The 19,462-nt window shown below is 31.7% G+C and overlaps 1 protein-coding gene and 1 long non-coding RNA gene across 3 annotated transcripts in view; one reads left to right on the top strand and one right to left on the bottom strand.

The window, feature by feature from the left end:
• LOC111639107 (probable 18S rRNA (guanine-N(7))-methyltransferase) overlaps positions 1 to 2,813 on the top strand; it is a 29,929-nt gene extending 27,116 nt beyond the window's left edge. For both annotated transcript variants that reach the window (XM_023384885.1, XM_023384886.1), the window contains one exon: positions 2,682 to 2,813. In XM_023384885.1, coding sequence (XP_023240653.1) covers positions 2,682 to 2,736 — 55 coding nt within the window. In that variant the 3' untranslated portion in view covers positions 2,737 to 2,813. The remainder of the gene's footprint in view (positions 1 to 2,681) is intronic.
• An 8,799-nt stretch (positions 2,814 to 11,612) lies between these two features.
• Positions 11,613 to 16,815, bottom strand: LOC111639112. The gene is made up of 2 exons (XR_002759013.1): positions 16,646 to 16,815; positions 11,613 to 12,666 (listed from the first exon to the last, which is right to left on the bottom strand). It is a non-coding gene; the product is annotated as an uncharacterized LOC111639112 (long non-coding RNA).
• Between the last annotated feature and the right edge of the window lie 2,647 nt (positions 16,816 to 19,462).

Here is a 19,462-nt window from a genome sequence, read left to right on the forward strand (position 1 = left end):
TTTTTAAAAGTTTGTGTGTACCACTCCCCTTAACCCCACATCTGCAATGGTCATAAATTCGGAGAACCAGGGGAAGAGATCACTTGGTCAGGGGATAGAGGAGTGAAAAGTCCCCACCTTGCAGACTGGACATCTGGAGAACAGACGTTGAATTCATCCGTCCTTAGTATCAATTTTTCCTTCGAGTTAAACTATAGCAATCTTTATTTTGTATTTTACATATTAATATGGTATGCATAGTATTTAAGTTAAAACATAAATTGATGTTTGTAAACGGTCTACCCTCCTACCTCCTAATTTGTGAAAAAGCAAAATAAGAAACAATTTTTGTTGTGTACTTAATGAAAAAATGTAAGTGTTTTTAGTGTTTTTTGGTTTGTTTCATTTAATGTAATATAACATAGTCATGTTTTAACACTTTTTGTTTATTTGAACTAGCACTGAAGAGGGGTTGGAGTATATTATACCAACCCGAAATATATTTGTAGTTCAATGAAAAGTAAAAGTTAAATTTGCTAACCAGAAATTGCTGTAAGATACGTCTACCAAAGCGTGTGTTTTGGATTACAGAGACGAATTTACATTGTTGAACAATTTTAGTTTCTTTATCATCACTCTTTGCTCATCCATCCTTTGCTATGCTCCTGATTTTCATCTTTTTTATGTTCAAGTGAAAATTAATCTTACTTTCTTTCACTTTTAATATCAGGTTTTTAGATCTTTCTTACTTCTTGCAAGTAATGTTGTGTTGTTGGCATATGAAAGTTTGATGTTTCTGCCTCCAATCTTCATACCAATCTTTGTATTATCTAATTTTGCTTTTTTTAAAAATGGCTTCTATGTATGGATTTGAAGATCTCTGTAGTGACAGTATGCATCCTTCTCTTATATCTTTTCAAAACTAATCGGCTGTTGCTAGTTATATCAGATATTTAATGATCTTCAGTAGAATGTTACCTGTGTATCTAATGTTTTAAGACAATTGTACAAACATTGCAGCATTTTTGTGTGTTAACTTTCTTTGTAATAGTAAGGAAAACTGATCTTTTTCTTCTTTTGCCAAATCATCTGAGAAATTGAAAAGTGGTTAGTGTTGTCAGTGTCAGTGGAACTCCTAAAGTCACCACCAATAAGTCTCATCAATTCTTGGTTTTTTTGATTGATAAGTTGCAGATTCTCTGCACACTGTACTTTGCACTCAAAGACATCAGGTTCCAGATTCAGTGGTCCTTCCTCCAATGTCTGTTACTTTTAGTTTTCACTGACAAATCTGTTCTATATATTCTTGGTACCCTTCTTTGATTTCACATTGATCATACAAATGATACCACTAATTTTAATTTAGCTACATTATGGCAAAATAGTTATGAGGATACGTAAATTGGACTAAAGATGGAATACAAAATGGCAGCTTAACAATCTATTTATTTCTAAACATTAAATTTTCTGGAAGTGAAGATTGAATGGAGGTCCACATATCCTTAGCATAAGTGGCAATGCATCTGCACACTAAGCAGGAGTTGTAGGTTTGAGTCCTGCTCTGGATCAATTAGTTTATTTTTAATTTTTTTCAGAATATTCTAAATTAATTATTAAATTTAATACAAGATTGTGGCTAATATAGACTAAAGGTAGGCAATTAAAACAATATCCTCATAATAGTCATATTATATCTCAAACAAATGATGTCACTTTATTTTAATTATTACTATTTGTAATTTATATGTAATTGATAATGTAGTTTCTACTCATTGTTTTCACAAATTGTTGCCTTGCAGGCAGTGAAAACTTCAGATAATTAGTTCTCATGTGACCTCTCTTGTTTACATACTTCACAAGATGTAAATGTTCCTTTTAGTATCTCCTTGTCCTTTCTTGCTTGTCTTTGAAGTCTGCATTTGGTCTTCCTCTCCGTCTTTAGCCTTTCTCTTCTCTTTTGTAAGTTTGGTCCAGAAAATTATAAAATTTTTTGGACCAAACTTTTTTGTTAATATATATAATCGGTCCATAAGGACAGATTATATATATTAACAAATTATGTACTTAGCTTAAGTGCAGTTATATTATTATATTTTATCATTTAAATCATCCTTTCTCAAAGTGGTCGATAACGCCCCTTGTGGGCGCTGGAGGCTTTCAGGGGGTCAGTAGAAGGCTCATTGATTAAATATGAGTTAGTAATAGGATTATGGGTCACACCCTATCTATCCCATCTGTACAATATTGCAAATATAATTTTAAACATGCATTAACTGTTTTTAAGAAAACTTTTTACATTACCATCTGCTGCATAAGTTAAAAAATATGGGACACTAGATTTTTTTTTAATCTCAAAGTGGGCGGTAGTCGAAATAAGTTTGGCGACCCTTGATTTAGATCACAAACATTTGTGATCTAAATTAGGTTCTCAAACATTTTTGATTGTGAAACCGCATTGATCCCCACCAAAAAGTTTGTGTTGCAAGCAAAACAAAGTACTTACTATTTTAATACATTTCTTTTAACTTTGCATTTTTTTTCATTTATTGTATATTTGTTACAAAAATTATTATTAACTGACAATCAGTGAAATGGATAAGCTCGGTAATTGACCCCACCCAATGTTATATCGACCACTTTGGCGACCCGATCTAAATAAATGTAAGATAAGTTTTGAATTAACAACATATTTTTTGTTTCAGGGATGTTCGAGCTGATACTAAATACACGGGAAGGAAAAGAAGTGGAAGATTTTGATCATATCTGTCTATTTGTAATCATTGTACAGATATGTCAACAAAATAATAAAGATCTAATGTATTTATTTAATCTTATACACTTATTTTTAGTTTGTTTCATAATTCTTATTTAATGCTTTTGAATTAAGGCCAATTGATCAAAATATTAATTAAAATATTACTTACTTTAAAAATGAAAATATTGAAATCAAGTAGATAGTAGAAAATCAGAGATTGAAGTAAATTGCTAGTTTTAGCCTAGGGCCTTGTGCTTTCAGCCTTATAAACTCATGAATTTGGTATTGTACTCAAAGACTGAATAGAGAGGTTGCGGCTGACATTTTCAATGTGAAAACGTGTATGTCGGACGTTCAGCGCCTCCTTCCTGTGAGCCTAGAAGTTTGACAATGGCATTTGGAACGTCAGTGGGATCATGCTCGACGCTCGAAACACCATTGTCAAACTTCTAGGCTCACAGGAAGGTGGCGCTGAATGTCCGACATACACGTTTTTGCATTGAAAACGTCGGCTGCAACCTCTCTATTCTTGACTTAAACTCTCAACTATTCAAATATATTTGAAATGTATAAGGTGCACTTAGTTTTCATGAAGAAGTGAGATAATGGCATCAATTTGTCCTAAAAGTGGACCTTTACATCAATTTGATGTCATTCATTTTGTCTGAATAATGTACACCAGCATTTCTCAACCTTTTTTAAGCCCAAGGACCAGTGAAATATTTGAAAAAATTCTCTGGACCACTAAGTTATGTAAGCCAAATTATTTTAAACCTATGTATGCAGTACCAACTATTTTGGACATACAGTGCCATTTATAAAAAATCTAAAAGCATGTTTTTAATACATATGAAAACATAATTAAGTTGATGATTCACTTTTAATAGTTTGTTTGGTTCAAATTGAAAAAGTTAGACAAATTAAAACTGGTTCAATCTGAGGACCACCTGTCCCATCATCATAGACCACAGGTTGAGAAACACTGATGTACGAGGTCTGTTCAAAAAATACATGAACTGTTTGAATTGCGCAGTTCCAGTTGTTTCCAGGGGAATCAGCTTGGTGTCGCTAGGTTTGTACAGATCGTCTGGTGATAAAGCCGTTTCCCAATTACAGATATCTTTATTTGTTGATTAGCTATGTGGTTTTTAGCGAAGTGTGATTTTTTTCGTTTGTTGGACTTCAGAATGAATGACCTAATGGAGCAAGGACTTGCTGTGAAATTGTGTGTTAAAGTTGGAAAATCTGTGACTGAAACATTTGCTATGCTCAACACAGCTTATGGTGATGTTTCTATAAAACGTACGGCATGTTTCACGTGGTCCCACAGATCCAAAAAAACTCGCCAAGTTTGATCCAATGTCAAGGTGATGCTGACAGTTTTCTTTGATGCTAAGGGTGTTTTTCACCACGAGTACCTCCCTCAAGGCTCCACAGTGAACCAGACTTACTACATTGAAATTTTGAAATGTCTGAGGGATGCGATTCGTCACAAAAGGCAGAAATGTGGAGGAGTGGCGACTGGTTTCTCCATCACGACAATGCTCCAGCCCATCCAGCCTTCAGAACTCGTGAGTTTTTGGCCAAACACTTGATCACTGTTCTTCCCCACTCCTCTACTCATCTGACTTTGTTCCTTGTAACTTTTTCTTGTTCCCCAAACTGAAAAGATCCTTGAAAGGATGATTTGGGACGATTCCTGAGATTAAGCCAAATGTGATGAAGGCACTGAAGGACATTACAAAAGAAGTGTACCAGGACGGGAAGAAAAAAAAAACAGGATGACCTGTTTCAACAAGTGGAAACACCGTTGGGATAAGTGTGTGTGTTGGGAAGGAAAGTACTTTGAAGGGAACCCAGACATGTAACTTCTACATAAAGTACATATTGTTTTATGACAACAGTCCACGTATTTTTTGAACAGACCTCATACACTATCTGTTACAACATTCAAAGCTTCTTCAGGAACCTGTTAATAAAAGATATTTAATTTGCAAGATCATTTTATTGAAAAAATTCTTCTCTGGATTACATTACAAAAATAATATATTGTGTAGTTGCATATATTCCATAAGTGTCTTCTGAATTTTTGTTATATTTAGTTGAAATTTTCTAATATTCTTGAATCCTCCCTTTTATTGTTGATCTAATAGTTGAAGGGCTTAGTGCAGCCACACTCGACGTTTTTTCTCCCCTTGTACCACAAATTACACGGTACACTCACTGTACATCGTAATATAATTTAAAGAATAAAACTCAAAACCTATGTAACCAAGCATATGCTTATAAATTAGTGTGATATTTGAAGTTGAGAATCAGTAAGCCAATTTCTATACACTATATTCTTTACATATTTTATTTTAGAACAGGATGATTCACAAAGATCACCTGATCCTCAGGTTGAAAACATGAGGATCAGATAGCATATTTTTGTACTGTCTTATATTTGTCAGGAACTAATTTCTAAAACTCTGCATACTCCTCTCCTTTTTAAAAATAAAAAATCATGCAAATCTGGAAGTTAACTTGTCGAACAGCTTTGTATAATCATATCCAAATGCAGCTTACTCTAATAGTTGCTATTTCCAATTGCCTGGGATTTTCTACAAGCAACAGACAATTCTTAACATTTCTTAAATCTTAAAATTGCCCTTAAATTCCTTGCATAAGACAGCCAAATAATTTTACATGATTTTATAGTTTTCTGGTAATAAATGCTTAATTTCTCTTCAAAAGTAAATAAAGTTTCACAAATGCTGAACAAAGTATTTTCATCCTGTAAACTGTGATTTTTGTAATGTAGAGAAAGAATACACACACCACCACCACCCTCCATTGTTTTCAATTTTGCCGTGAACTTTACGGCAAAAAATTATTTTTATAACAAAACAATAAAGAAAAAACAGACCTAGAACTTTTCCTCTGCTTAGCCATTGTACCCAAACTATATACAAGAATGTTGCTATACTTATATTTCTTCCAAGAGACACATGAATTTTCTGTACTTCAGTTCTTGTGCTTTAACATAATTCACTATATTTATGAATATTTTCATCATGGCAGCATGTATTTCATGGACAAAGTTTTGGCAAATGATTTAGTGAAGCAATTAGAAATTTGTCAAATTGTATTTCTTTTTTAATAGGAAGCAAATTGTTTTTGGATCCGGTCATTGAAGGACACCCATCAGTACATACACAAACTAATTTTTATTATTACTATTATCTAAATATATAAAATTGCTTGTCCTGACTGACTGACTCACTGATTCATCATCGCCTAGAATAGACCGCTTAACCTAAAGAGGTGAAATTTGGTAGAAAGTTAGGGTACGTCATGGAAACGCACACTAAGAAGGGATTTTTCGAAATTCCCCCGCGGGGGAGAGGGAGAGCATTAAGGGTTAACTGGAAGAATGGCTTCTACTATACTATTTTAGGTGCGATTTTTTGTATTTATCTGTGTTTTAGTAGGTATCTGCCATGGCAATGCACACTAAGAAGGGATTTTTCGAAATCTCCCCGCCGAGGGAGAGGGAGAGTATTAAGGGTTAACTGGAAGAATGGCTTCTATTGTACTATTTTAGATGAGATTTTTTGTTTTTATCTGCATTTTAGTAGGGATCTGCCATGGCAATGCACACTAAGAAGGGATTTTTCGAAATTTCCTTGCGGGGGAGAGGATTTAGTTTTCATCGAGTACTTAGGTGTATTAAATTAATAACATTTCAGACATTGTTATAAATATTTTTATATATTTTGATTTTTCATCCAAATGTTCGAACCGTTTTAAATTCAAATTTGTTATTGCATATTGGTTTGATTATGAAACGATTGTAAACGTTCCAGAAAATTGATCAAATCAAAAATAGTTCGTTTGATTCACGGCAATTCTCGTCATTCTCAGCAGTAGGTGTTATATAACAATTACTATGGTTGTTGAAATACTGAATATAAATGGGGTTTGCTTGCAACGATTACAAATACTGAATATAAATATTTATATATTTCTATTTTTCATCCAAATGTTCGAACCATTTTAAATTCAAATNAATACTAAATATAAATGGGGTTTGCTTGCAAAATTTTCGCAGGCAAAATCGCGGGTAACAGCTAATTCTCCATAAAAGTATTAATAATATTGAAATGCTCTCTCTGGTTTGATTTGCCATAAGAAAAAAAATTTCAAAAGATCTTCATGAATCAAATTTGTTCAGTACAGTATCTAATGAAAATGGAACATTGTGGTGTTGCCAAAATGTCTGTGCCAGGGTCAAACACCAATGTCAGGGCCAAGCTAAAACATTTACAATTTTTCAAATTTATGATGTGATCAGAAACGTGTTTTGCAATATCTTCAATACATTAACTCAGGTAGAATCAAAGCTGCATTTATTTTAGATTGTGATATTATTTGGTTTTGCTAAAATTATCAAAAAATACAGTAGAAGCATTGATGAAACATTCCTTCACAACCTCTAGATCAATAATGGTTTCAGATATTTACAATGTAAGTAACAAATTTCATATGATGGTCTTGTCACTGCCACTGGAATAACACTTTGTTCTTGTTGCAATGACTTCTTACAGAAAGTTAACTTTCCACATCTTATTGAAGGCCCGAGGAAGTGTCACTAAATGATCTGTATTTTGTCGTATAATGATGAATAATGCTATATATTTTTTTATTATTACATTTTTGCAACAAATCAAACAACTTGCCAAACAGTGTTTATTTAGAGCAACAAAATATGCTTCTTTTCAACTGTCTTGAAACACTATTTTCTTCCATACTTTTCATTTGTATTTTGAAGACACTCCTGCCATTGTGGATAATCAAATAATTTTGATGCACAACATGGTTTAAAACAGTCACTCATCAGTTCAGTATATCTGAAACACAAAGTAATAATAAACAAAACTGTACCTATTGTTATTGTTATGCAACTAAAACAACTGGTTAAGAGTTGCCAGCATCTCCAGGTTTTAAAAACTTTTGCCAAATTGCCAAAGTTAAAAAAAAGTACTTAGTATGAGTGTTATGGGCTGCACATAGAAATTTGGTAGGTTGTAGTTTGAGTATGACTGGATTAGTGCAAGAAGTCAAGTATATTTGTCCTAAAAAATTTTATAAAAAATCATTTTACACTTTATTCTGTTTCAATGAGTTATTCAAAGTCAGAATCGATTAAAAGATATTTGGGTAAGTAAACATTTTGACATGTCTTTAAACTTTTTAGTTTTGATTTATTCTGTAAACTGTTGTTGATGCATTGTTGCACTGAAATAATTAAGGTTTATATTATATAATGCAATTTAACTAGCTAAAAAGTATGCATTATTCACTTTCATTTCTTATTTATAATCTTCAAATTTTTTAAATGGAATTAATATTTGATCTATGATCAATTTTGACTTCCTAGAATACATCATCCCAAAAACTTGGAAAATTATAAAAATTTCCCAGGTTTTATTGTTAACTATAGTAATGTTTGGACCACTGACGACTAATAAGTAATTTATAAGAAAATAGTTATGAATGCTATGGTCCTACCTTCTCTCATTAATAATGCTATGATCACTGGGCCTAGGCCAAACATTAAGTATCCCCAGACCATCACACTGTCTCTGGAAGCTTGGACTTTGGGCAGAATGCACAATGGATGACACTTCATGTGATTCTCTGTGTATCCATATCCACCCATCTTTCTGGAAGAGGAGAGATTCTAACTCGTCAGACCAAATGACCTTTGGAAATAATTTATGATTAATGTCATTAAATCATTGTAAATTAAATGAATAATAACCAAATGACACAAACATTCATAAATTGTCATAATTATACTGCACAATGATATTTTGAGAATATATATGCTAAAAGGCTGCTTACCTTTGACAATAGTCCAAAGTTCTAGTGAAATGACATAGTGTACAGTACAACTGATACTTCATTAAACCTAGCTTGCAGTTTAGTGGTAAAAGTTCAACAGCAGAAAATTCCCTCTCAGATTCAAAGAGGGATTTGTAGCATAATATCCTCAAAATCAAACTGAACCCTTTACAGATGCACGATCATTGCAGTTCTACTTCCTGTCATCTCAAACAACTGCAACTCTTGAATAAAGATTTATCCATTCTTTCAAATAAGGATCAAAGCATGAGTAGTTTCTACCCTGCGAACACTAAGAGACCTTTTTTAATCATAGTCATCATGGGTTTGGCTGAGTGGTGAGACACAGGAACAACCACATCTGGTATTGAATGCTTGTGAAAAATTTATAGGTTCACTCACCTGGATTTGATCCTGGGTCTTCAGAGTGGTAGACTGGCACATTAACTGTCTTGGCCATCTGGTGGCTCTTTACAAGCTTACATTTCTAGTATCTTTTACAGTAAGGTTGTTTAAGTGTTGCCAATAATAATTTCAAATTATTGAAAAAAAGGCATTATCTACTAAACATGTATTATTTATTTAAGAAATGTTTATATTTTCTTTCTAAAGTTACCAAACATGCACAATAAATTTTAAAGAAATTAAATGTCTTATATAAATACTGTATATCTGCACAGATAAGATAATAGTTGAATCATTAAAAAAGACCCTCAAAATCCAGGGTCGTCTTATAGGACAGATAGAAAAAAAATTCGATTGAAATTTATATAAATTAAGACCATTATAGAAAACTGACAAACCATAATTATTTACTGGTAGAGAGTACGGTATGTCCACAAAATAGAATAGCTCATATGACGTTTTTGTGAATAGTCAAAGTCACTATCCGAATCAGTGTGAATGTTTGCAACAATCGCAAGGCAGTGCTGCCAGATGCAAGAAAATAAAATTTGAAGTTCTTTCAAAAAATTATGAATAAGAAATAATTCTGTATATGCTATACAGTGTTATTATCCAGATGATGATCGTTGATCTAAACTAAATTCATAGGCCATTGATAGTTTGAGGGTCGTCTTATAGGACAGATATATACTAAAACTATAAAACTTTTACAAAAATTTATACCTCATCTTATCTGCGCAGATATAAGGTATTTATTTAAAACTTAATAATATAAAAGCAGTCATCTCTGTGTGTGTGAGAATTCCTTATAACTCATCCAATCCAGATGAAATTTTGGTTAATTCATTTATATTCTGATGGAACATATAGGCTACTTATTTTGCAGAAATATTAGCTATAGAGTAAATGTTTTATCTATTTTGGATCAGTGATTGCACTTACATTGCAGCGACATCAGTGACCTCATTTAATTCATGCTTAATGACAATTTCCCTTGAAGTTACATTTTAAAATATTTTGGCAAATGGCATATTTTAAACTTACTTCATTAAATTAAACTTTAAAAGCCACATCATGTTGCTTCAACAAAAAAAAAACTTTTTATAGTGACCACGTGATGTTCTATTATCCAATCGGAAGTAACGATCTAACAAGCCTGTTATTTAAAATGTATTATCACGTATTAACTATGCTTCAACTTAACTTATTAATTTGTAGAACAATTAGCTACCCTTCTTGAAATCTTACTCTTCTTCTCAATTCTTCAATCTCTACTTTCTCAAAGAAAGTACTCCATCATGCTTGGCAGGGGAATTTATATGTATTTAATTATAATATATGCCTAAATGTAACATTAGTATTACTTAAATTATATTAATTAAGTATTTAAAAACTTATCCTAGTTTGTCATATTGATTCAAAAGATTTACTACTTTGAAATTCACTTTTGACCAACAGAAAATACTGCATTTTTCACACAAACACATTTCAATTACTGGAAATTAAATACAGGTAAAGAAATAACCATCCTGGGATTCTGAGATCTTACAAAAAATCTTAGCTTGATCATTTGAAGGTTAGTAAGAGATGTGCCTGATGGATCATTCATTTGTTGACTTCTAAGCAAATTGAGGCAAGTTAATTGGTGCCACTTCAAGCTTTAAGTTTTCAGATGGTGTCTTAAAATCTGTCATTGACATACAGATGGTGAAAGTTGGTTTTTGACCATAGTAATATATCCAAGAGTCAATCCAACTCTTCAATGAATGAACCACTCTGCAGTGCCATTTGGCGGGGCAGGGACAACCTAGAGTTGTGTGTATGAGGGAATGAACCACCACCAACAAAGATTACATAAACATGAAATGCTGATAAAAACATGGCTGCACATATTTTTGTAGAATGCATATATAACAATTACTTTAAAATAGAAGAATAAATGCTGAATGATATACGACAATGTGTTCCAAAGGTGTTAGAGAACCGGAGAGAAAAAACATCTAAAATCAGGAGAATAATGTCTTGTGGTACTATGACAATGCACCAGTACACGCAACTGCTTAAACAATTTTTTAGAAGCCAGAACATAGTTATTATCCCAGTCACCATATTTGCCTGATCTGGAATCCTGTGACTATTTCCAAAGGTTAAAAATCAACTCCACTGAAAATTAAATGTTAGCCTGAGTGCTTTTGATTATTTTTTAGATTGTAGAGTGTAAGGAACATTATTTTGAAAAAAAAATTATTTTTGTTTTATCCACTAAAATTTTTTTGAATGCCCCTTGAATTTAGTTTTATTTTTCAATAAATAAAGCAAAGCTCATTAATTCCTAGTATTTTTTTTTGCATCTAAAACTAATTTTTACCCCTTTGGGTTGATAGTGTCCATTAAAAAATTGACATAAGACACCAAACTAATATTTTGACATTTGAATTTATAGTTTTTGTTAAATTTTGACCAGTATTCTGCATTTTTTTAAAACAAATTTCATGCAAGTAACTCAAGGAAGGCATGGCAATATTAAATGATAGCCGCAGACAGATAACTATCTGCATTATTCATCATAATCACACAACAGAAATATTAATTTAAATTTTATTGAAAAATATTTGAATTTATACATTTCATACAATTTCACTCTTAAAAACAGCAGCAATGCAATGAATTAACAGTATTTAGAACCCATAAATACAAACATCAGATATATAAAACTACCAATCATACAAATGTGCACATACACATGAAAAGAAAAGATTTAGAGATGGAAAAATTATCTACTATTATCTTTTCTCAACTGGAATTTATGTTTCTAAAATTAAATTTCTTAAAATTTTTGTTGAAATAAAAGCATTTGTATTTTTAAATAAAGCATTTATATTAGTAAACAACAAAGATAATTACCATATATAACATATTACAAGTTTATAGAATACTTAATTGAAAAGATCTAATTAGAAAATGCTTATTTTTACTTTTAGTGTTAGGAAAACTTTGTGAATATTTAGATTAAAATTCACAAATCTAATGTATTTATATATATTTATATACATACACATATAATCTGTTTCAATGAAATTGTTTCTCTTCTGAATTAACATACAAACTAACACAAAAAAATCAGCCATACTAAACCATTTATTTTCTCATTCAATTCTGATATTTGACAAATTTAAAACAGTTTACTATTGAGTTTTTCTTCTTAAATATAAACCTATGCAGTGTAGCACATATTAATGTTTTGATAAGCTTTACAAGGGAAATTTAGACAATTTTTAGATTTGCATATTTTAATTAAAGGCATTAAATGTAGAGATTGATATTTTCAAACTATACTGACAGGTTAAGATTAAATTTGTGTCTTCTTTACAAATTATCTCCAAAATTTATTTCTGTACATAACCAAAAAATAAGATTTATGTGAAGTTCTAATTTAAGATTGAAGACATTCTAAATTTAAACAATCCATTTGTTTTGTGAAAATTAAAATCACACATCAATTTACTGTACAAAAAAGAAAAAACATCAGATTTCTAGAATATACTTTGCTCTTATAAATTTTTAACAAGTTAAAGAATAATTTATCATTCTCAAAGATCGTCATCATCTTCATCTGGAAGTGAGGCATTTTGTGCTTCCTATAAAAAATAAAGAAAGAAATGTATTAAAGAAGGTTTTAAATTATCTGAGATGAATATTAAGTTATGATGGAGCTAACATAAAAAGTAACTTTTTTAATATTCAATAAAGATTAAACAGAATTATGCTTTGTTATACAAGATTTTCCACTAGAAGTTAGTCTATGGAAAAAGATTCAAAATTATGATCATATACTTATGTCATAAACATTTCTCTATAAATTGGAATATAAAGTATTGCGATGGAATAACATCCAGAGATAAAGGTAATTCACATATTTAATAAGCATTATATCTGTGAATTAAATGTCAAGAAGAAAATGATTTCAAGGAAAAGAGTGTTTTTATAATAATGCACAAGAAAATAAATATCAAAGCAGCTAAGAGTTAAATTAAGTACAGTCATACCCAGACTTACGTGATTTTCAAATCTCGTCGATTCATCTTTTGTTTGAGCGCCACGCAACTCTTGATTATTCACCCCCCACACTATTGTCCAGCTTACGTGTTCGGACGTGTCGTGCGGAATCGACGCATAGCTACAATTTATTTTGCGAAATTTATTTCTGTTTGTTATATTCACTCTATGTGGTGATTTCTTGTAACCGTAAACGAACCAAATGGTGAGATAAGATTAACGAGAACATTTATTAGCTTACATACATCCTACTTGGATTTTACACAAAGGCATCTGCAATCGTGAACAATTGACGAAAAAAGTATACATTTATCAGATAATAAACAAAGACTCATTTTGTAAACAATTTACTTTTTGTATATACAACTGACAACATTACCTTTCAAATTATAAACAGACTCTATCCCAAGCAGTCTTTTGATCGTCGGACATACAAAAGAAATGAATAGATGGCGCCTAACTTAAGCGCGGTTTACAATAACAAATATGATTAATCTTAACACTCTAGTATGTCATCCAAACGAAGTAGAACTGATTCTTCTGCATCAAAGAAGAAAAGAAAAACTTTATCTTTGGAATGTAAAGTTAACATTATTAAAGACTTTGATACAAAAATGAAAATTTGTGAATTGGCAAAGAAGTTTGATTTACTGAAATCGTTGGTCAGAACAATTATAAAAGATAAAGAAAAAATTCTCAAAGCTGTAAAAAATGCTCAATCTTTAAATTCATGCATCATTTGTAAACATCACGGTATTATCGCTGAGATGGAAACAATGTTAAAATTATGGTGTGATAATCAAGTTAATGTGAAAAATTGTATAATAATATAATTTGTTACACGTATGTATTATCTAAGATTTTATTAAACATTTTTTTCTAAATTATTGTTTTCTTTAGTCTCCGGTCCCAATTAAAAATAATTTGTATGTATTTATATGCAAAATTATACCCCGACTTACGCGGTTATCGCGCGGTCCCACCTATCGCGTAAGTCCGGGGTATGACTGTATCTTCTGTATCTTCAAAAGACATTTATAACATTTATAATCAATTATAAAATGCAGCAATTTTGAACGCTTAAAAACAAAGAAAGCATACTTTATTTTACTTTAAAGAAAATTCTATTGAATTCTAGAAATTCAAATAATTTTTCATAAGTAAATATGAAGCACAAAATAAATTAATTTACAGTATGCAAAGATGTAAAATCTTGATTGGTAGCCTAAAAATACATTTTATATATGACGTTTTCACATTAATCTGATAACTATATGCAATAGTTTAATATGTCTACTTCATGTTGTTTACAGTATTTTTTTTTTTGATGCCATTAAAATTTGAACAGTGTCTAGTTTTAATTACATTTAACTTGTGATCACATACACTTTATTTTAAACACATTCACATGTGTAAGGTGGAAATTTTCTGCTGATTTTTTTTCATTTGTAATTATAGTGCATGTAATTGCTATTCCTTGAATTTGATGATTGTGAAAAATTCTGTAATATGTCTCCGCTGTATGTGTCATATTTAATGTCATATATTATTTAGTTCGTGAGATCATGTTTCTAGAACAATGTCCTTGACCAGGCTCCCACACAGACCCCTTCAAACTTTCTAATAGTGTGGACTAATGTGAAAGGAATTCAGCTAAAAATAAATGACAAAAGGACTAGAAAATATTTGTGCCCTAAAAAATTTCCATATTTTTTAAGGCACAAAATAAACCTGAAAACATTTAAATTGTTGAAGGTAATATTGCACCCCAGGCTATCTTACAAAGACAAGCATACAAGGTCTTAGCAACTTTCAGACTGCCATGTCATTAAGTACAAGGGCTATTTTTTAAATAAGGTCCGTTTGTGAATGAAAGTGAGAATGACGTGCGAATACGATAGTGTGTAGTTGCGTCTGCTCCGAGCATGCTTTGCATATGTTTAGACACCATTTGCAGCTGTATCATCTGTCTGTGTGCTGAGCTGTAAAGTTTATAATAATTGATAAAATTGAGTCGCCCACTGACTGTGAAATACGATCTGTTATTCGATTCTTGAGTGCAAGAAACTCGGCAGCAGTGGAAATTTACCATCAGATTTGTGAAGTGCTATGAGTGACAGTAAAGTTCGAAAGTGGGTGAGAATGTTCAAGGAAGGGCATGTTAATGTGCATGATGAGGTATGCCCTGGCTGACCTTCTCTGATTTCTGAAGATTTGGTGTGTGATGTGGATAACAAAATTCAAGAGGACCGACGATTCACAATTTCAATGTTACCAATTGAATTTCCACAGGTTTCAAGATCAGTTTTGTATACCATTGTTTCGGAGAAACTGAATTATCGAAAATTGTGTTCTTGGTGAGTTCCAAGACTGTTTTCTGACAATCACAAAACAAAAAGATTGGGCAGTGCTTTATAGCTTTTGACTCAATACGATCTGAAGGAGATGAATTGTTGGACCACATTGTTACAGGAGATGAGACTTTGGTGTCTCATGACTCCCGAGTCCAAGCAGCAGTCAATGGAATGGGACACACATCTTCGCCAACCACAGTGAAAGCCAAATAGTCCATTTCAGCATGGAAAATTATGGCAACTGTCTTTTGGGACAGGAAAGGGATTTTGTTAGTCTACTTTATGCCAAGAGGCACAACAATGAATTCTGATGCATATTGTGTGACCTTGAGAAAATTCCGGCATGCCGTACAAAACAAGCAGTTTGGTCTACTGTCTTCCTGTGTGATGTTGCTCCGTGACAATGAAAAGCCACACGTTTCTGCACAAACACAAGGTCTAATCAGTTCTTTTGGATGGGTACAACTGGATCATCCACCTTACAGTCCAGACCTTACACCCAATGATTTTCATTTGTTTCGATACTTAAAGGAATTTTTCGGTGGCCAACGGTTCAACAACAACGAAGAAGTGAAAACTGCAGTCATGGAGTCGACTTTTTCACAGGCGGCAGATTTCTTTGAAGTTGGAATTCAAAAAATTGTTGAGCGGTATGATAAATGTTTGAACAAAAATGGAAAATATGTAGAAAAGTAGATAAAAGTATATAGAATATGGGAAAAAATATATTTTAATAACATTTACAGTATTTTTGTTCTTATTAAAAAACGGACCTTATTTAAAAATAGCCTTTGTAATTCATAGTTAACAAACATCTATGTCATCAAATCATCAAAAAAGATTTGAGAGCAGAAAAACTGTTGTGTGTGTAGGCGAGTGTGAAAAAAATTGTATATGATTGCAAGCACATAGCAGTAAATTTCTGCAGATTATTTTTGAAATCCTGCAATAAGAGGAAAAAAGTTTTTCAACTGAAATCACAGATGGATAGCATGTAGCGTGAAGATATTGAAGCACAGCTAAGTCAATTTGGCAAAAATGCCTACAAGAAAACAAGCAGGCACAGAAAATTTTCCCTAGTTTGTGTGATTGCAGATTAACAGCAATCCAAAGTTAATACTAATATTGTTAAGTTATGTGATCTTATTAAAGGTCTCATGAATTAATAGATATATATGTTAACTCCAAAATTCATAACAAACTTTACCTTCATGTCATTTTCAAGTTTTTCTCGCAATTCTGGATCCATAGTAACTTCAGGTGGAGCTAAAGCTGGCATTGCAACAAATTCTAGATTAGAATCACCAACTAATTTTCTTGCCAACCATAAGAATGGCTTTTCAAAATTATAGTTGCTCTTAGCACTGATGTCATAATACTAAATAAAAAAAAATTAAGTTAAGAAGTTATTTACTATTAAAAAATTTTAATAAATACATCATAGATTGCAAGCTTTCTTAAATAGCNACGTCCCAGAAAATTGATCAAATTGAAAATAGTTCGTTTGATTCTTGGCAATTCTCATCATTCTCGGCGGTAGGTGTTATATAACAATTACTATGGTTGTTAAAATACTAAATATAAATGGGGTTTGCTTGCAAAATTTTCGCAGGCAAAATCGCGGGTAACAGCTAATTCTCCATAAAAGTATTAATAATATTGAAATGCTCTCTCTGGTTTGATTTGCCATAAGAAAAAAAATTTCAAAAGATCTTCATGAATCAAATTTGTTCAGTACAGTATCTAATGAAAATGGAACATTGTGGTGTTGCCAAAATGTCTGTGCCAGGGTCAAACGCCAATGTCAGGGCCAAGCTAAAACATTTACAATTTTTCAAATTTATGATGTGATCAGAAACGTGTTTTGCAATATCTTCAATACATTAACTCAGGTAGAATCAAAGCTGCATTTATTTTAGATTGTGATATTATTTGGTTTTGCTAAAATTATCAAAAAATACAGTAGAAGCATTGATGAAACATTCCTTCACAACCTCTAGATCAATAATGGTTTCAGATATTTACAATGTAAGTAACAAATTTCATATGATGGTCTTGTCACTGCCACTGGAATAACACTTTGTTCTTGTTGCAATGACTTCTTACAGAAAGTTAACTTTCCACATCTTATTGAAGGCCCGAGGAAGTGTCACTAAATGATCTGTATTTTGTCGTATAATGATGAATAATGCTATATATTTTTTTATTATTACATTTTTGCAACAAATCAAACAACTTGCCAAACAGTGTTTATTTAGAGCAACAAAATATGCTTCTTTTCAACTGTCTTGAAACACTATTTTCTTCCATACTTTTCATTTGTATTTTGAAGACACTCCTGCCATTGTGGATAATCAAATAATTTTGATGCACAACATGGTTTAAAACAGTCACTCATCAGTTCAGTATATCTGAAACACAAAGTAATAATAAACAAAACTGTACCTATTGTTATTGTTATGCAACTAAAACAACTGGTTAAGAGTTGCCAGCATCTCCAGGTTTTAAAAACTTTTGCCAAATTGCCAAAGTTAAAAAAAAGTACTTAGTATGAGTGTTATGGGCTGCACATAGAAATTTGGTAGGTTGTAGTTTGAGTATGACTGGATTAGTGCAAGAAGTCAAGTATATTTGTCCTAAAAAATTTTATAAAAAATCATTTTACACTTTATTCTGTTTCAATGAGTTATTCAAAGTCAGAATCGATTAAAAGATATTTGGGTAAGTAAACATTTTGACATGTCTTTAAACTTTTTAGTTTTGATTTATTCTGTAAACTGTTGTTGATGCATTGTTGCACTGAAATAATTAAGGTTTATATTATATAATGCAATTTAACTAGCTAAAAAGTATGCATTATTCACTTTCATTTCTTATTTATAATCTTCAAATTTTTTAAATGGAATTAATATTTGATCTATGATCAATTTTGACTTCCTAGAATACATCATCCCAAAAACTTGGAAAATTATAAAAATTTCCCAGGTTTTATTGTTAACTATAGTAATGTTTGGACCACTGACGACTAATAAGTAATTTATAAGAAAATAGTTATGAATGCTATGGTCCTACCTTCTCTCATTAATAATGCTATGATCACTGGGCCTAGGCCAAACATTAAGTATCCCCAGACCATCACACTGTCTCTGGAAGCTTGGACTTTGGGCAGAATGCACAATGGATGACACTTCATGTGATTCTCTGTGTATCCATATACACCCATCTTTCTGGAAGAGGAGAGATTCTAACTCGTCAGACCAAATGACCTTTGGAAATAATTTATGATTAATGTCATTAAATCATTGTAAATTAAATGAATAATAACCAAATGACACAAACATTCATAAATTGTCATAATTATACTGCACAATGATATTTTGAGAATATATATGCTAAAAGGCTGCTTACCTTTGACAATAGTCCAAAGTTCTAGTGAAATGACATAGTGTACAGTACAACTGATACTTCATTAAACCTAGCTTGCAGTTTAGTGGTAAAAGTTCAACAGCAGAAAATTCCCTCTCAGATTCAAAGAGGGATTTGTAGCATAATATCCTCAAAATCAAACTGAACCCTTTACAGATGCACGATCATTGCAGTTCTACTTCCTGTCATCTCAAACAACTGCAACTCTTGAATAAAGATTTATCCATTCTTTCAAATAAGGATCAAAGCATGAGTAGTTTCTACCCTGCGAACACTAAGAGACCTTTTTTAATCATAGTCATCATGGGTTTGGCTGAGTGGTGAGACACAGGAACAACCACATCTGGTATTGAATGCTTGTGAAAAATTTATAGGTTCACTCACCTGGATTTGATCCTGGGTCTTCAGAGTGGTAGACTGGCACATTAACTGTCTTGGCCATCTGGTGGCTCTTTACAAGCTTACATTTCTAGTATCTTTTACAGTAAGGTTGTTTAAGTGTTGCCAATAATAATTTCAAATTATTGAAAAAAAGGCATTATCTACTAAACATGTATTATTTATTTAAGAAATGTTTATATTTTCTTTCTAAAGTTAC

The sequence above is a fragment of the Centruroides sculpturatus genome, unplaced genomic scaffold, assembly GCF_000671375.1.
Source record: "Centruroides sculpturatus isolate CEXI.00-Female unplaced genomic scaffold, Cexi_2.0 scaffold1238, whole genome shotgun sequence".
NCBI classification, from domain to species: domain Eukaryota; kingdom Metazoa; phylum Arthropoda; class Arachnida; order Scorpiones; family Buthidae; genus Centruroides; species Centruroides sculpturatus.